Source organism: Typopeltis vanoorti, chromosome 4 (genome assembly GCF_054136105.1).
Source record: "Typopeltis vanoorti isolate ZY-2024b chromosome 4, IOZ_Tvanoo_1.0, whole genome shotgun sequence".
In the NCBI taxonomy this organism is placed as follows: Eukaryota; Metazoa; Arthropoda; class Arachnida; order Uropygi; family Thelyphonidae; genus Typopeltis; species Typopeltis vanoorti.
Window position 1 is genome coordinate 89973690 of NC_143552.1, and position 16575 is coordinate 89990264.

At 37.2% G+C, this 16575-nt stretch overlaps 1 protein-coding gene across 1 annotated transcript in view; it reads right to left on the reverse strand.

The window, feature by feature from the left end:
* Positions 1-16575, reverse strand: part of prtp (thioredoxin domain-containing protein pretaporter) — a 192759-nt gene that overhangs the window by 148244 nt on the left and 27940 nt on the right. Inside the window, exon 2 of the mRNA XM_090391337.1 lies at positions 4487-4580. Coding sequence (XP_090247463.1) covers positions 4487-4580 — 94 coding nt within the window. The remainder of the gene's footprint in view (positions 1-4486; positions 4581-16575) is intronic.

Sequence of the window (16575 nt, forward strand, 5' to 3'; positions counted from 1 at the left end):
GTTCACTATTGAGATTGAAAAACAGAACACACTTGTGTTTCTAGATACACTTGTCACACGTCTTCCTACGGGCAATCTTTCCTTCACTGTTTACCAGGAACCAACACATACTGTCCAATATTTACACATATACTCCTACCACCACCCAACACAAAAATAGGTGTCATCAATACTCTAAAAAACAGGGCTATGAAGATTTGCTCCAGTGAACAGGCACTGAAAGATGAATTTAAAGTGATATCAGCAATACTTTCCAAAAAAATGGGTACAGCCAAAACATTATTAACAAAATTCTCTACAAGACCTCAATAAAAAACAAAGACACACCAGATTACAATAAAACTATAACCATTCCCTACATTAAAGGGACATCAGAAAAAATAAACAGAGTACTACAAAAATATAACCTCAAAGCCATCTTTAAACCTCCTGCAAAATTAAAAAGCTTACTCAACTCATCCAACGACCCACTCCCTATGCTGGCCCACCCTGGAGTATACCGTATCTATTGCACTTGTAACATACCATATATGTTGGAGAAACAGGACGCACAATTCCCATCAGACAAAAAGAACATAAACGACACATTAAATATAATAATTATGGTGAAGTGATCATACTTTGTGATCATGCCCTGAATACCCTACATAGAATTGACTGGAAAAGCACTAGTTGTCTACATCACACCAAAACATGGTATGAATGCAAATTTAAGGAAATCTGTGAGATCGTTATCAACCACCACCAATCTGAACAATAATGATGGTCTAAAAATCCCATACACATGGAAGGCATATATTTGTCCCACGAATTCTTCCTCTCTAAGAACAACTATAAACAGGACTGTAGAAAATCCAGGATCTTAAATCAGAAATAACAATAATCAGTGTTAAGGAAGAAATATGTAAGCAAGAATGTTTATTCATGTTGTAATTTATAAATAATTTTTTAAAATCAAAAATAACAATTGTAATACTAAAAATAGAACATCACTGTTACTGAGAGAAAACTATATGTAAAAAGAATGTTTATTTAAATTCTAGCTTGATGAATTTTTTTTTTCCCTAGAGGTCATGCCAGTAGAATAACGTGATCAAATCTTTGTTTCTCTAGCTTAGTTTGTAACGTAATGCAGCTTGTATAGAATAATTGAGTATGCTCCAGATGATGATCTTGATATGAAGATCGAAACGTCGAGATAAAGTTATTTATAGCACGGTTGTAAAATCCATAATTTATAAAATGAATAATTTCATATAATTACATCATTACTAACAGCAGAAATTACACATAGATGGATGAGTTGAATTGGAAAAGGGAAATCAGCTGGAGGTGTGGACAATGGGGAGTTGAGCAGCTAGACTATAGAAATCAATCTTCAGGAATAAAGAGTCGAAGAGGTCAGGGTAATTTTCAAGATATGGAGAGTAGTAGAGATAGAATATAAATATTAAAAATAAAGCAAGGAAAGCTGGAAAAAGAGAATTATAGTTTCAACATCATTCTCTAGCATAGAATGATGTTGAAACTTTCTCAGTAGTTTCCAAAACATTGTTACCTTTATGATATTTTCCATACTTTAATATTTTTCAAATTTCTCCAAGACTTTTTTTTTTTTTATTCCACTTTTAAACCTAACTGACATTTTTCTCAACATTCATCAAGAGGACAGCTAGGACTAAAAGCAAACTAGGAACATTTAAAGGAATTTCTTATTTTGACAGGCTGCTTCTCTTTCTTTGTTCATTATGGATTTCTTATTTTTGTATCGTTTATTTTTAGTGTTGCTTATTTGAATATATCTGAAAATTGCTCAATTTTGATTCATCATAAATAGGAAACAACCACCACATTAGAATAAAACTTCAGTTTAATGTAAACCAAACCTGACGTTTCAACCTTCACGTTAAGGTCATCATCTGGAGTATACACATATACAAAGAAACAAGCTGACACTACAATCTACATGGTATGCTAAAGTTACATGGATTTGGTCAACCATTAAAACTATTGGCCTGACCTCTGTTTAAAAAAAAAAAAAAAAAAAAAACCTTGACTACTGCTAGTTCTGTGTTTGTAAGATTGCTACATATGGCTTTCTTTTTATTCAAAACTTATGTAGCATTATGTAGCAATCTTACAAAAACAGAACTAGCAGCAGTCAAGTCATTAAAAGATAATCAAGACACAACTGCAACAAAATCAGACAAAGGTAATGCCACAGTCGTTCTTAACAGATCAACTTATATTTATCAGATGAATCAACCAGTCTCCGATAACAGTACTTATCAACTTGTGAACTATAATCCGACTAACAGGATTAAGAAAAAAAAAACTATGAAACTACTAATGTCTGTCACTTCTTGGCCATCAGATACTTAAAAAAAAAACTATTATCCCATTACGTCCATTCTCCCAGAATATATGGTGTTCCCAAAGGTACACAAACATAGCATTCCACTTCAGCCAATAGTAGAGAGCATAGACATCCCATTATTACCTAGCCAAAAAATGAGTGTCTACACTCAAGGAATTGGTAGGTCATTCCCACTCCTATATAAAGAACACACAACACTTCATAAACAAAATTAAAAACATTACACTTGATGAAGATGATATATTATTCAGTTCTGACATTTATGCACTTTTCACAAATATCCCAATCAGTGACACAATTCTTCTCTTACAGAATAAATTTTCACCTGATATTATGGCTTTCTTTGCCCACGTACTATGTTCCAGTTACTTCATGTGGCAAAATAATTTTTACCTACAAAAAATAAGGTAAAAGAGTACTCAGAAGTCTACACATACCAGCCAATATATACATGCTAACTCATATCACCACCCTTTGCAAAAACTTGGAGTCATTAACACCCTCAAAAACAGAGCTATAACAATTTGCTCTAATGAACAAGCTCTTAAACAAGAATTAAAAATTATTAGCAATATATTTATAAATAATGGCTATAGCAAAAATACTATCAACAAAGTTCTTCATAAAATTACATCAAAAAATACATACAATAGAGATTACAGTAAAACCATAGCTATCCCATACACTAAAGGGTTATCAGAAAAAAAAAAAAAAATAGAATTCTACACCAGGATAATCTTAATGCCACTTTTAAACCACCAATAAAATTAAAAAGCTTATTCGATTCCTCTAAGGATCCTTGCCCCCCCCCCCCATTGGCTCACCCTGGAGTTTATCATATCTATTGCACCTGTAACTTACCTTATATTGATGAAAACACATTAAATTTAACAATTTTGGTGAAGCAGGCCTCTCAGATCACGCTGTTAACATCCTACAACAAATTGAAAAAGTATATACTAAAATAAGGGCCAAAATGCTTTAGTTTGGCGATGCAAAATTATATAAATCAAATGGATATTAGATCCAGCATTATTTCATTATTTCATATTTTGAAATAATGCTGGATCTAATATCCAATTGATTTATATAATGGAAAAATATAGGTTCGTTACATCATACAAAAACTTAGTATGAATGGAAATTTAAAGAAGCCTGTGAAATTTTGATTAACCATCCTAATCTTAACAATAATGATAGCATAAAAATCCCAAAAATTTGGAAGGCACACATTCAGCCCACTTAGTTCTACAAGTTTTCCAGTAAATCCTGCCTATAGGATTCGAAGCAATTATTTCAGCTTTTATTGGCACCATCCATACTGTTTTGTTTTAATTTATATATATATACTTATATGAGTAATGTTGTGTAAACATGTTACTCTCTAGCTTAATTTATTTTTGTAACCAAATAGACAATAATAACAGTACTCTAGTGTTGATATAGTAAGGTTTATTTATTTATTTTGCACCAGAGATCAGGCGAATAGTTTTAATGGTTGACCAAATCAATGTAGCTTTAGCATACCATGTAGACTGTAGAGTAGCTTGTTTCTTTGTATATGTGTTTATACTCCAGATGAAGACCTTAATGTGAAGGTCGAAATATCGAGTGATTATTTTGGTTTATAATAAACTGAACTTTTACTCTAACACGGTAGTTGTTTCCATAATTTTTATGATGAATTCTGATCACTGTGTAACCATGAAGGAAAGGGTGCTCAATTTTGATTGTTTTTCAGACTTTAGGAAATATTTTTCTCAAAACCAAGTAACAATCACTTCTTGTTTCCAATCTCATGTCCACTGAATGATCTGAAGATCATGAAATCAACATAAAAACCAGCAACTTACATATTATCCTATGTCAAGGTCCTAAGCTTATTGAATTGATCCTTCCTATAAAACTTTATTCATTATCTTTAATATATGTCTTTCAGCAATATGACAAAAATCAAGATATACAGCAAACAAATACTAAAAAAAAAACAAAAAAAAAAAAACAGTAATCTAATATATTCTTTATTATCCATTGTTTTAATACTGTTTTTCTTTCCCAATTAAGCTATTTGCATAATTATTTTCACAAGAGAATTTTCATATAACTTACTTTGGCAATAACGACCTCTTGATTTTCTGGATCTACATTATACTTTTCAGCAAGTTCATCCCAAGTTGGAGCTAACCTTTTGCAGTGACCACACCTGAATAGACACTGTGCTACATTTAGTACAACTTAACATTTTTCCATTAAGCAAATATGTTAAATTATAAAACTTTTATTATAAAAATAATGGTGAAATAAATATCTGAAAAATCATTTTCTTTAACTGTTGCTCTCTATATTCTATACTTTTCTATATTCTAAACTTTTCACTTCTTTCTCTCCCCTTGATATTTTGCAGCTAAAATGCCCTAATAGTAAAGTCATCCTTCTTAGGATCTTCAACATTTATCACTCATTTTGGTTTTACTTCTCTAGTTCCACTGACAAAGCAGGAAGGGATGCTGAGATATATGCCATTAGCAATGACCTAATACAAATCATCAGCCTACCTACCAGAATACCTGACAATCCTCCCCTACCCCAATCATCATCTCTTCTTGACAAGCTCCCCTTCCAAATATACTGTGGATAACAGTTCTTTAAAGTAACTTCAGACTACAACTTCATGCAAGTCTCCTTTACACGGAACAACCTTCGTCCAACAATTCTCAGTATCGTGTCCTCTAGCACCACAAGGGTGCCAAATGGGACGACTTCTGCTTTCCATAGTCTGACTACTGCTTCAGTTTCTCCTGATACAAACATCTGCTCAGATTGAATAACAGAAATCATTCTCACACAAATGAAGATCTTCATTCATCATTCCACTTAAAATCCCCAGCTGCCATCCAACCTTTGGTTCTCAAAAATTGTGCCAACACAGTACCAAAAAAACTTCCCATAAAACAAGTGGCTCAAGACCAAAACTCCAGCTGCTCAATCTGCCTATACTGCAGCTTACAACTGTTCTAAAAGAACCATTAACAAATTTGCATCAGATTTTGAAATGGCTAAATGCTGCAAACTCTCCTTCTGTCCAAATGGCAGTTGAGCTTTCTAGTCGTTTACCAAGGGCACTGGGCACAACTTTTGTCCACCTATGTTTTCACCATGCTCACATCCTGATGGTACCATAGTCATCACCCAAAGACAAGGCCAAGTTACTGGCATCAACTCTTCCAATTCAAAGGGCAAAGTCTTTCCCCTTTCCTATTTTACTACAAAGAACAACTGAATCCATGATCTTTTGCCAGAAAGAAATCTGAAGAATCCTACATAACCTGAAAATGAAGAAGGGATCTGGTGATAGTATTCCACCTACTGTGTTATTAAACTGTGCCCCAGAACTAGCACGCATCCTATATCACTTCTTCAATCTACAGTATTATTCAACTGGCATCTATACTAACAGTATGGAAACAGGCCCACATCCAGTCCATTCTAAAGCAAGGTGATAAAATTCGACCAACGAACTATCGTTCAATTGCTCTTACTTTTGTTCCCTCAAAAACTATGGAGAAGGTCATTAGCCAATTCTGCACCATCCGAAGACCTACCAAAATAATCAGTGGCCAGTAATATGAATTCAACCATCAATGCAGAATCAAACTGCTAGATTTCACTACCCACCGTTGGACTCAAGCCATGGGAAAATTTGGAGAAACCAATGTTGTTGTTATGGACATTTGAAAGGGTTTGGCACAGAGGCCTACTTAACATACTGTTATTGTATGATCTGTCCTCCAGCCTCTGCAACTAGATCACCATCTCACTACAAATCATAGTGAATGGTTCTCACATTTCCTCAAAAATGCAGAAGTACCTCAGGGCTCTGTACTTTCACCCACTCTCTTCCTCCTGTGTAATCCTTTGCCAGTCTGGTCGACTGAATAGATAGAGTATCTGCTCTCCAACCAACAGGCTGTGGCTTCAATTCCTATCTTGAGAATGGAACTGAATGTCTTTAGAGGTGTGAGATGAATTTCATCTCCCGCCCAGTGTGAGACCACTGCCCCACTTAATGGACACTTAAAGTGGCTTGAAAAGTTCCATGTTTAATCTGTAGAGTGTGGCTTCAGACTGAAAAATAATTTAAAAAAAATGCAAAAAAAAAAACATTTTTTAATTAATGTGCTGTAGGTTGACCAACCAGCCTAAGTATGGTCTCAACATTAAAAATAAATAAATGACCTCACAAACTTCATATGCTATTCATAATATCACAGATGACAATACACTACATTCCTATTTTTAATTAGACAAACGTAGTGCCCAACTGTTATAAACCCCAAGATCCATCATGACCACTCCTAGCTATACTTCAATGGGGGGTAAGGAAGACTTCATAGACTTCAAAACTCAGTCTTTGGTGGCAAAAATGGCCATCAAAACTGCCTGACCTCTCATAAGCAAGATCCCTCATCACTTTTCTTAACCTTCAGTAATAAATACTCAGATAAGTAAACATGATCAGATTTCCCTTCTTCTTCGAATGACATGATCATGATCTTCAACCTTTCCTGGCAAACACATTTCAGCCATAGGTTCTGCAGCCATCAAAAACTGCACTTTTCCACTTAAGACTTCACACCGTTATAGCTGCTAACTCCATACAAATTCCAATTCTGCCCAACCATGGAATACAACTGACTCAATTAGGGTGTGACACCAAACTCTTCTCTAAGATTGTTGATGCTGGCCAGAAGAGAGCAATGCAGTTAATGATCTCTCTTTCACAGATCCAAGTCAATCCTTCTCTCTGAATGCCTATGAGATTTCCATGCTTGTTCTACAAGCATGGAAATCTCAGTCTTGCCAAACCAATTTCTCTGTGTCCTCTTTCATTCCACTACTATTTCTTGTTTCTACTTCTATTCTTTGGAACAACTTCTCCCCACTCTTCCTTCCCCCCCGCAAAAAAAATAACTTCCAGCTATTCAAAAAAGAATGGTTTATTGGTTTCAATATTTTTTTGGATTTTTTGGGGGGATAGTCATTGGCTGAGAAAGTATTGAGAATGTGGTTTAGTTCTGTGGTTAGGGCATTGCAATTTGAACAAATAAGTTTAGCCCTGTTGTGTAGTGTCTTAATGACTCCATATTGTTGTGAGAGGGTGGGGATTGTTGGTGAATGTATTTGCCTGTATGGGTAAGTTTTCTATAGACTGAGATAACCAAGGTTCCATCAGGCTGGTGGGTGACTAGTGTGTCTAAGAAAGGAAGGCAGTTGTTTTTTTCCTCTTCCAGGGTGAATTTGATTCTGGGGTGTTGATTGTTTAAGTGTGTGTTAAGAAGGAGAGGAGTGCATAGGAGCCATGTGGCCAAATAGCGAACATCATCAACATAGCAAAGCCAAATGGTTGGTTTTTGTGGGGCAGAGTTTAAGGCTTTCTCTTCAAAAGTCTCCATATAAAAGTTGGCCAATGGTGGAGAGAGTGGAGAACCATAGCTGTCCCTCTATTTGTTTGTAGAATTTTCCTTGACAAACAAAATAGTCTGAGTTCATTGTGAACTAAAATAGGGCTGTGATATCGGAAGGAAATTTAGCTTGGATTAGCTCTAAGGATTCTTTCAGTGGGACATTTGTGAATAAGGAGGAGACATCAAAACTGACCATTATGTCAGTGTGTTTGAGTGTAAGATTTTTCTATGCTGGCTTTGAAGTGAGCTGAGTTTTTTTACGTAAGACCAAGATGACTTACAAGAAGAATTAACTACAATATCCAGAGAGCTATCCTTAAGTGGTTAACCTAAAAGACTCATCAACAAGATTCTCTTTTCGGATATACCACAAAGACAATGTGATGACACCCAATACCTCAGCATTGTAACTATTCCATTTGTCAGCACCATTTCCAAAAAATTGGCCATCGTTCTAAAACCACACAATATTAGAGTAACCTTCAAGCCAGTCAACACTATTCGGAAATTTTTAAGATCACCAAAGATCCTCATCCATTCTACAAGTACTCTGGAGTATACAATATACCTTGTTCCTGTGGTTAGTTACATTAGTCAGACTTCTAGAAGCTTCGAAACGAGACAGGAGGAGGACGTAGGCTATATTAGAAACAACAGACAAGATATTTCAGGCCTTTCTTCCTACTTTGCCACGACCAACCATCTTACTGAATGGGATAAGAGCCGTATGCCCTATATAGAAGAGAACTACCATTCCAGAACCTTCAAGGAAGCTGCTATAGTCGCCCATTTAACAGGAAACCTAAATAAGAATCAAGGTCTAATCCTACTGGATATTTGGAAAACTTTAATTAGATCATTAAACACCAAAGAAATAAACTTTCACGGCAATTACATTATGTCTCTCAACAAATAAATCATGTACCCGCGACACGCATATTGTCTCATGCACAGTACTAATTTTGTATGCATTAGAATTGTCAGTTAAAACCTAGTCTGTTACTTTCATATCGCTTACCAATTGTATCCCTGAAGATGCGGATAGTAAAAATCGGTGAAACTAGTAGGATAATAAATATTACTTACTTGACTAACATTCCTAAAAATGAGTTATAGTTTCTAAGCAAATTTTTGTTATATTGTCATTTTATTTTTTTTTCCCATACTTGTCCCAATAAAATGGCTACTCCAATTAACCAGAATCTACTGTACATAGAATCATCCAGATGAACAGGAAGGAGAAAATAGGAATAAGGAATACTGTTAACAATCACAGAGTAGTTGTGTCTGCTAAGATATAATTGGCAGGATATAGTAGTAGTACTGGTGATGATTTTGCTATTATTTAGTGCGATGTTGAATCTACTACAGTCTGAGAATATATAGGGAACTAATCATTAAAAATATAGTTAAATTGGTTGGACTTGTAAAATGAAGGTAATTGTAATGTGAGATTTTAATTAATTAATTATATAAATGTCATGGTTTAAGACACGTCACCAATGGACCAAGCTCCATACCATTACTGAGTCTCTGCCACACGTGACAGTTGGAATGATGCTGTCCTGCTGAACTGTTCCTCGGTTAATCTCCAGATCCAAGCACAACCATCAGAGTATAACATTTGGAAGCGTGATTTGTCGCTTCACAGAACCCTTTTCTAATCATCTATAGGAAGGGTGTGAAAGACACAGTCCAAATGTCGCTTAGCAATGGGGGGGGGGAGTGATGTGTAGATTGTTTGCTGCAGCTCTGCCATGGTGATAACCTAAGACACGCTATGTGGACTGTGGACAGTTCTAGTGATCACAGATGTCCCTGCAATTTTCCAGGTTGACTGCTGATGGCATGTGGAATGCTCGGACATTTCAAGACACAGCTTGTCGATCTTGGTCAGTAAGCGCGGGCCTGCCAGGGCATTTTCCTGCTATGGTAGCATCATCAACTTTCCATCTACGAAAGACATAAGCAGCGGTTACCTGGACTACTTCATGCTCTCGATGCTGTGAAAATACTTCAGCAGTGATCCTTGCATGTTTCAGCACAACAATGCTCCATACCATACTGCACTGTGTCAAAGACTGGTTTCCACAAGATAACATTGAAATGTTGGAGTGGCTGGCTCAGAGTCCAAACCTCAACCCATCAAACAACCTTGGAACAAATTAGAATGCTGAATTCACTCGAGACCACAACAGTCATCATCAGCATCAGCAATGGGAATAGCTTTGTGTGAGGAATGGAAGAATCCTATTATATCAAAATCCTATCATGCCAGCCGGGTTGGCCGAGTGGTTAGCATATCCGCTCTCCAGCCAAAGGGCTGTGGGTTCGAATTCTGCCATGGACATGGATGTTCGTGATGGTCTGAAAATACTAGTGGTGGTGGTGGTGGTCAGCGGTAGATGGCATTGGTGTAGATAAGGTAGTTGCAGTTCTTTGTAGTTGGTGGAGACAGAGAGTTATGGAGTAGGTGTCCTCCCTTGATGAGTCTTGGGACTCCCTGGTAGTGTCATGTAATAATAATTATTTTAAGTGCCTCCATAGCGCAACTGGAAGAACAACAGTATTGTGCCCTTCGATTGGAAAAAAGGTCTAAGTTCAATTCCCATTGTGATGGGAGGAATCCTTATATGGGCTTTTTCAGTTGAAAGTGAGTTAGGCGATCTCATATGGAGGTAGCAGGGTTTTTTCCTCCAGGAAACTTTGGTTTTTCATCCTGCATACAGACAAATTGGCCCTTCAGAACACACACTCAATTTACAGACAAAAATACTAGTGGTGGTGGACAGTAGATGGCATTGATGTAGAGATTCAGTGTAGTTTATGGATGGAGTGATGGAGAATTGTAAAGTAGGTGTCCTCCCTCGACGAGTCCTTGGACTCCTTGCAGTTGTCACGAAATAATAATAATGTTTATTATTTGGCTGATACATATTGATGAACTAACAAGTAGTGGTGAAGTTAATTTCTGATATCATTCTCCATTAATTTAGGACTAAGGTAGAAGTGTAGGGAGAGCAATTCAGTTTCAAATTTCTATATTGTTTTTATTTTTCATTCCACTGTGTTATTTCTGAAGACCATGGACGAAATATTCCTGCTGTTTTTTGCTGTTGTTGTTTGTTTTTTTTAACTCTGTTAAGAAAACAATGTTTTATGTTTGGGGGAGAACTTTTGACCAGTAAGGCTTCATGACTGAAAAAAAACTGAGTTTTCTTAGGTTATTAAAACACAAAAATATAAAATAAACCACAACTGTTTTCATCACTAATTATTTATGGCTTCTTCAAGGTGAAAAAAATATTAACATATGGCTAGCAAATGTAAAATATAAGTTAACAAGCAAAGCTTTCAGAAACCCGGTAGAGATATGTCAATGACATCTTTATTATCTGATAACATAGCATGGCTGAGTTACTGAACCGGTTTCCCCACTTCACTCAGTTCTTTCCACTAAAAATAAAATTGACATTGAAAATGGAAAAAGAAGGCTGACTGCTTTTTCTGGACATCCTCATTTCTAAAACTCCTGAAAATAGTTTCATGTTAGTAGATGTTTATTGCAAGCCCACTTATGCTGGATGCTACATCCATTTGTTATCTCTCCACCTCTGTCATCCCTTACAAAAAGAAATAGGTATGCTTCATACCGTTAAAACACATCCTATTTATCTCCTAAAAAATTATGAAAAGATAAATGAAGAACTGCAACTTCTACTCTACTAGATCAAATTACTAGGTCAAACTGGCCCCAGAATACTATTCTCCAGTCCAGCTCTGCAGCCAAATCTTGATGTGCACTTGAGACTCAGTTCCAATCGCTTGCAACAGCAAGTTCTCAAGCAGAATCTAGAGATTTAGCATCTCTAATCTCATGATATTAGCGTGACATACAAATCTATTCACATCACCATTAGCCTTCTCCACTCTCTGAAAGAAAATAACACCTTCCTACAAATATCCTGGGGTTTGCAGAATTCCCTGTTCAGATGTCTAGAATTTTTGAAATAAGAAAAAAGAACATCTATCACTCATAACAGAGAAGAAAGATGAGGTTCATCCAGTCATTCTCCCCTCCCCAAATACACACACACACCCAACATTGATTGCAAGAGCTTTTTGCCTTATCTGGAAGAAAATTTGCTCTCTTGTCAGGTAAAAGAATCCACGATGGTCATCTTTTTTCATGTCTCACAATAAAGAATTGTAAACAATGTTTGAAAATTCTCAGATCTTTTTCAACTTCTCAGTTAACCATCTCCAAATAGTGATAGAAAGCAGATAACTCATGCCACCTTCCATTGTCTCCACATGTTTCTGTTATTTTGTATTAGTATTACTTCTAAGCCTCCAAGGAGTTCAAAGACTCATTACAGAAGGTGAAACATTCAAAGACCACAATAACTATCATACCTTGACTTGAACACATTTGATGTTGAAGCACTGAATACGGCAATTCATTCACCACCTGCCAAGAAAAAAAAAAACTTTTTTTTTACCTCTTTACTCATGTGACCTTTGTGCAGTTTCCAGGGATGACTTCTTTATCATATTCTCCACTGTCCTATGCAATAATTCTCCTGTATTTATTTGATAGGCTCCTCTCACTAACTTATATATCTGTCATATAACATCTCATCCTATCTGCCAAGCTCTGTATACCACTCACTCAATCTGTACTCATACTCAATATTCCGGAGTTCTGACAAAGTTTTAGTTATTTGCCTCTGCATGCTCTCAAATGTTTCCTTATCAGTAAAGGAGGGTGACCAATCTGTGCAGAGAAATCCAAATTAGGCTTAATTAGCACTTTATAGAGTGGAACTATCACCACCTTATCCATACATGTTAGTGTTCTTTGTATTATAGCAGCAGTTTTTTTGGGAAATCCTTACAACTTTTGTAATGTGTCCCCTGAACTTCAGTTCCCCATCTACCAAGATCCCTTTCATCGTCCACCTCCTTCAGCGAAGTTCCTCTAGTATTGTATACCTCATTTCATCTTCTCTGGCCAAAGTGCATAACTTTATGCTTAGCAACATTGGCAGAATTTTTTAACATTCTTCTTTTTTCTTAGCTTGCTGAATCATTAAGGTTCTGTGCTGCATGTACCAACTTCTTCTCTATTCTTTTCTGTCTTGAGCTCTTTCATTCTGGCCTGGATCCCCATCTCAGATAAATATTTTTGGATATTATCCTCCTAGTGCAGTTGCAGTCTATCTCTAGATCACTTTCTATCAGGCTTCATCTTGAATCCTTATTTAGCCATTCTCTCCTCACCCATTATTTCAACATGTCCAAGCCATCTCAATCTGCAAACTCTGATTTCATCAGCTAGAACTGGGGATTTATAGAGTTCATATAGTTCTTATATCTTCTTCACCTGTTATGTTCTCTCACAGGACCATGGACTTTTCTGAGGATTTTATTTTCAAAGATCTCCAAAGCTTTTGCATGCAACAGTAGGGCTAATGATTGTCTTATATATTTCTCTTTTAACTCTGCTTGGTAGGATTTTCAAAGAATGATAAGATCTATTGGATACAAGTGTAGCATGAGAGGATATTGGCTTGAATAGCCAATATCCTCTCATACTACACTTTTCTTTCTTTACTGTAACTTAACTTTCCTAGCTTATATTTTATCCTACTTACACAACTGATCATTATCAGCTCTCCTGTATCTCTTCTAAAGTATCTATTCTTTCACAGCTTGCTTGATTTCACTCTTCATCCATTTAACTCCAACTCTATTTACTTAGCTCTTGGTATACAGTTGTACACTGCATGAGTCAGATGCAACTTAATTTTTGGACTCTTAACTGCTCATTAACACAAACACTATTTATGCCAGTTGATCCACAGAGCTTTCCATAATCACTTGTTTATAATTCCACGTACACTATGCTGACAAAAGTATTTGGACACCTAGTTGTGGTAAAAAAAAAAAAAAATGCAATTTAATTACATTTCTAGTATTGAGTGGGAACAACTCTGGTCTGGATGACAGAAGCTACTCTTCGGTGCATGCTTTCAACAATACATCTCAACAGGAATATTCTTCCAATTATATTTGGTTTCATCCTTTATCCAGTGGTAAAGGTGGAGTAAGTTCTGATCACTTGCCTTAGTATCTCCCATAATGCACAGCACATCTCCTTGCAGACATGTATAATGCTATGCATTAAGGGAAGGGCCACTAACCCACACTGGTTTCGACCTTTATTGAGGTCTCATCAGTGGGAGCCAGACCCAGAGGTGGTGATACTAAGCATAACATTACTGGCTGGATGGGTGAAGCAAATATGCTTTTTGTTTTCCCCTTTGTCTGTTAAGGGAGTGTTTTGAATGGGTTGTTTAATGAGCTTTAAGCTCGCCACCTGATGGCTGTGAGTTTAGCTGGACGTGGGATGGGCTTTGGCCTTTTGTGTTTGTGTCTTTCTTCTTCGTTATATTCTGAGGCTTCCTTGATTAACGGGTTTGGGTGGTTGCTTGTTGTAGCAAAGAATTTCTCAGCAAGATCTAGGAGTAGGGAGGAGATGTAAGGGATGTTGATTTCTCTGTGGATTTGTGAGTTTCTGATGTACCAAGGGGCGTCTAAGATCATCCTCAGGCATTTGTTCTGTATTCTCTGTAGTTTTTGGATGTTTGTATTCGTGGTATGACTCCATGCAGGGGATGCATATGTGATAACTGGGCATATTACCATCTTGTAGATGAGAAGCTTGGTTTGTGTGTCCAGTTTGCTTTTCCTGTTCATCATAGGGTAGAGCTGTGTGATAACTTTCTATGTCTTTTGAGGCAGTGTGCTTTATGTGATTGCTGAAGTTGAGTTTTTTATCGAGTGTTACTCCAAGATATTTGATGTCATTCTGCCATGGGATCTTGACACCTAAGAGGTAAATGTCATCCGTGTTGTGGACTCTCTTTCTGGAAAATAGTATGGCTGAGCTTTTTTCAGGGTTTACTTGGATCCTCCAGTCTGCCAGCCATTTTTCTATTATGTGAATGCTGTTTTGTAGTTTTCTAATTGCCAGATTTGGACTCATAGATCTTGCCAGTATTGCAGTGTCATCTGTGTATAATGCTATGGTTGTTGTTCTTGGGTTCAGAGGGATGTCCGCTATGAAGATTGAGAACAGGAGAGGTGCCAGAAGTGAGCCCTGAGGAACGCCTGCCGATACCTTTCGTCTGGATGATAGTGTGTCATTGATTTTTATTTGCATATATCTTTCTTTTAGGTATGAGTGGATGATTTTCGTTAGCTTAACTGGCATGTTAAATTTTATGAGTTTGTACAGAAGGCCTTGATGCCAAACTTTGTCGAATGCTTTTGCTGCATCCATGAAGATGGCAGCTGTGTGTTGTTTCCAGTTGTAGCCTTTTGTGATGATCTCCACTAGCCGGTGTATTTGTTGGGCAGTGCTGTGGCCCTTGCAGAAGCCGAACTGCTCGTTTGGTACAATTCCCATTTTGTCTGTTTCCGCTTGAATCCTTGAAAGTATCACTTTCTCGGTCACCTTTCCGAGGCTGGGTAACAAGCTGATTGGTCTGTAGTTTTCAGGGTGTTGGGGTTCTTTCCCGGCTTCTTCAGTGGTATGATATTTGCGATCTTCCAAGCTGTGGGGAAATGCTGGTATCTGAGGATAGCATTGGTTATGTTGACGAGATGTATTATGGCTTTTCTTGGGAGTAGTTTTATTATTCGGTTAGTTATGCCATCTGGGCCTGGAGCCTTTTTGCTGTTTAGATGGGTTATGATGTTTGTTATTTCTGCCGGAGTGGTGGGAGTGATGGGTTCTGATTTATCTTTCTGCAGTTGTAAGGTTGTCTTAACCTGGCGGTGTATCTTGTATATAAGGTTGATGTTTAGGTTTGTATAAGATGGATTACACTGTGATTCCAGTTTATCTGCTAGTGCTTCAGCTTTCTCTTTATCTGTGTGTGCCATTCCTTTCTTGGTTTGTATAAGGGGGTATGATTTGCTGTTTGGTATGGATGGTTCTTAGAAATTTCCAGACAGAGTGATCTTCAGCATTGATGTTGGTCAGCGTGTCTTCCCATTTTTGATTTCTATGATTTTGAAGAGCCTCTCGGACCTGTCTGTTTCGGTTGTTCAGTGCTGTTTTGTCTTGTGGTGCTCTTGTGTTATGGTATTGCTTTCTGGCTCTGTTCTTTGCTCTTATTAGATCCATTATTTCCTCTGGGATGTGGCTGGCTGGGTGTTGGACTATGGTTTGCCTGACTGCTTCCATTGCTTTCTGGATTTGGCTGGTTAAACTGTTTACCGCTGCGTCTATCTCTTCCTTTTTGCAGATGATTGGAACTGGACCGATATGCTCTGGGAGGACCTTTGCTAGCTTGTCCCATGGTATGAATGTGTGTGGAGGAGAGAGTGGATCTGATGATCCTAGCTGGAGCACTATGGGATTGTGGTCCGAAGAAAGTTCGTTAATTGTTTTCAGTTGGTATTGGTATTTAATATTTTTAAGAATGGTGATGTCTAGCACATCTGAGCTGCCTGTAGGGCTGTAGTGGGTGGGTTCGGTGGGATCAACCACAACCATAGATTTGAGCATTGCATAGTTGAATAGCGTGGTGCCTTTGGTGTTGTTTGATGAGCTGAACCAAGATGTGTGTTTTGCATTGAGATCCCCTGCTATGATACTGGAGTCATTGAGTCCTAGGATGGAGTCCAGATCTGTTGTCAGTATAGGTATGCTTGGTGGGT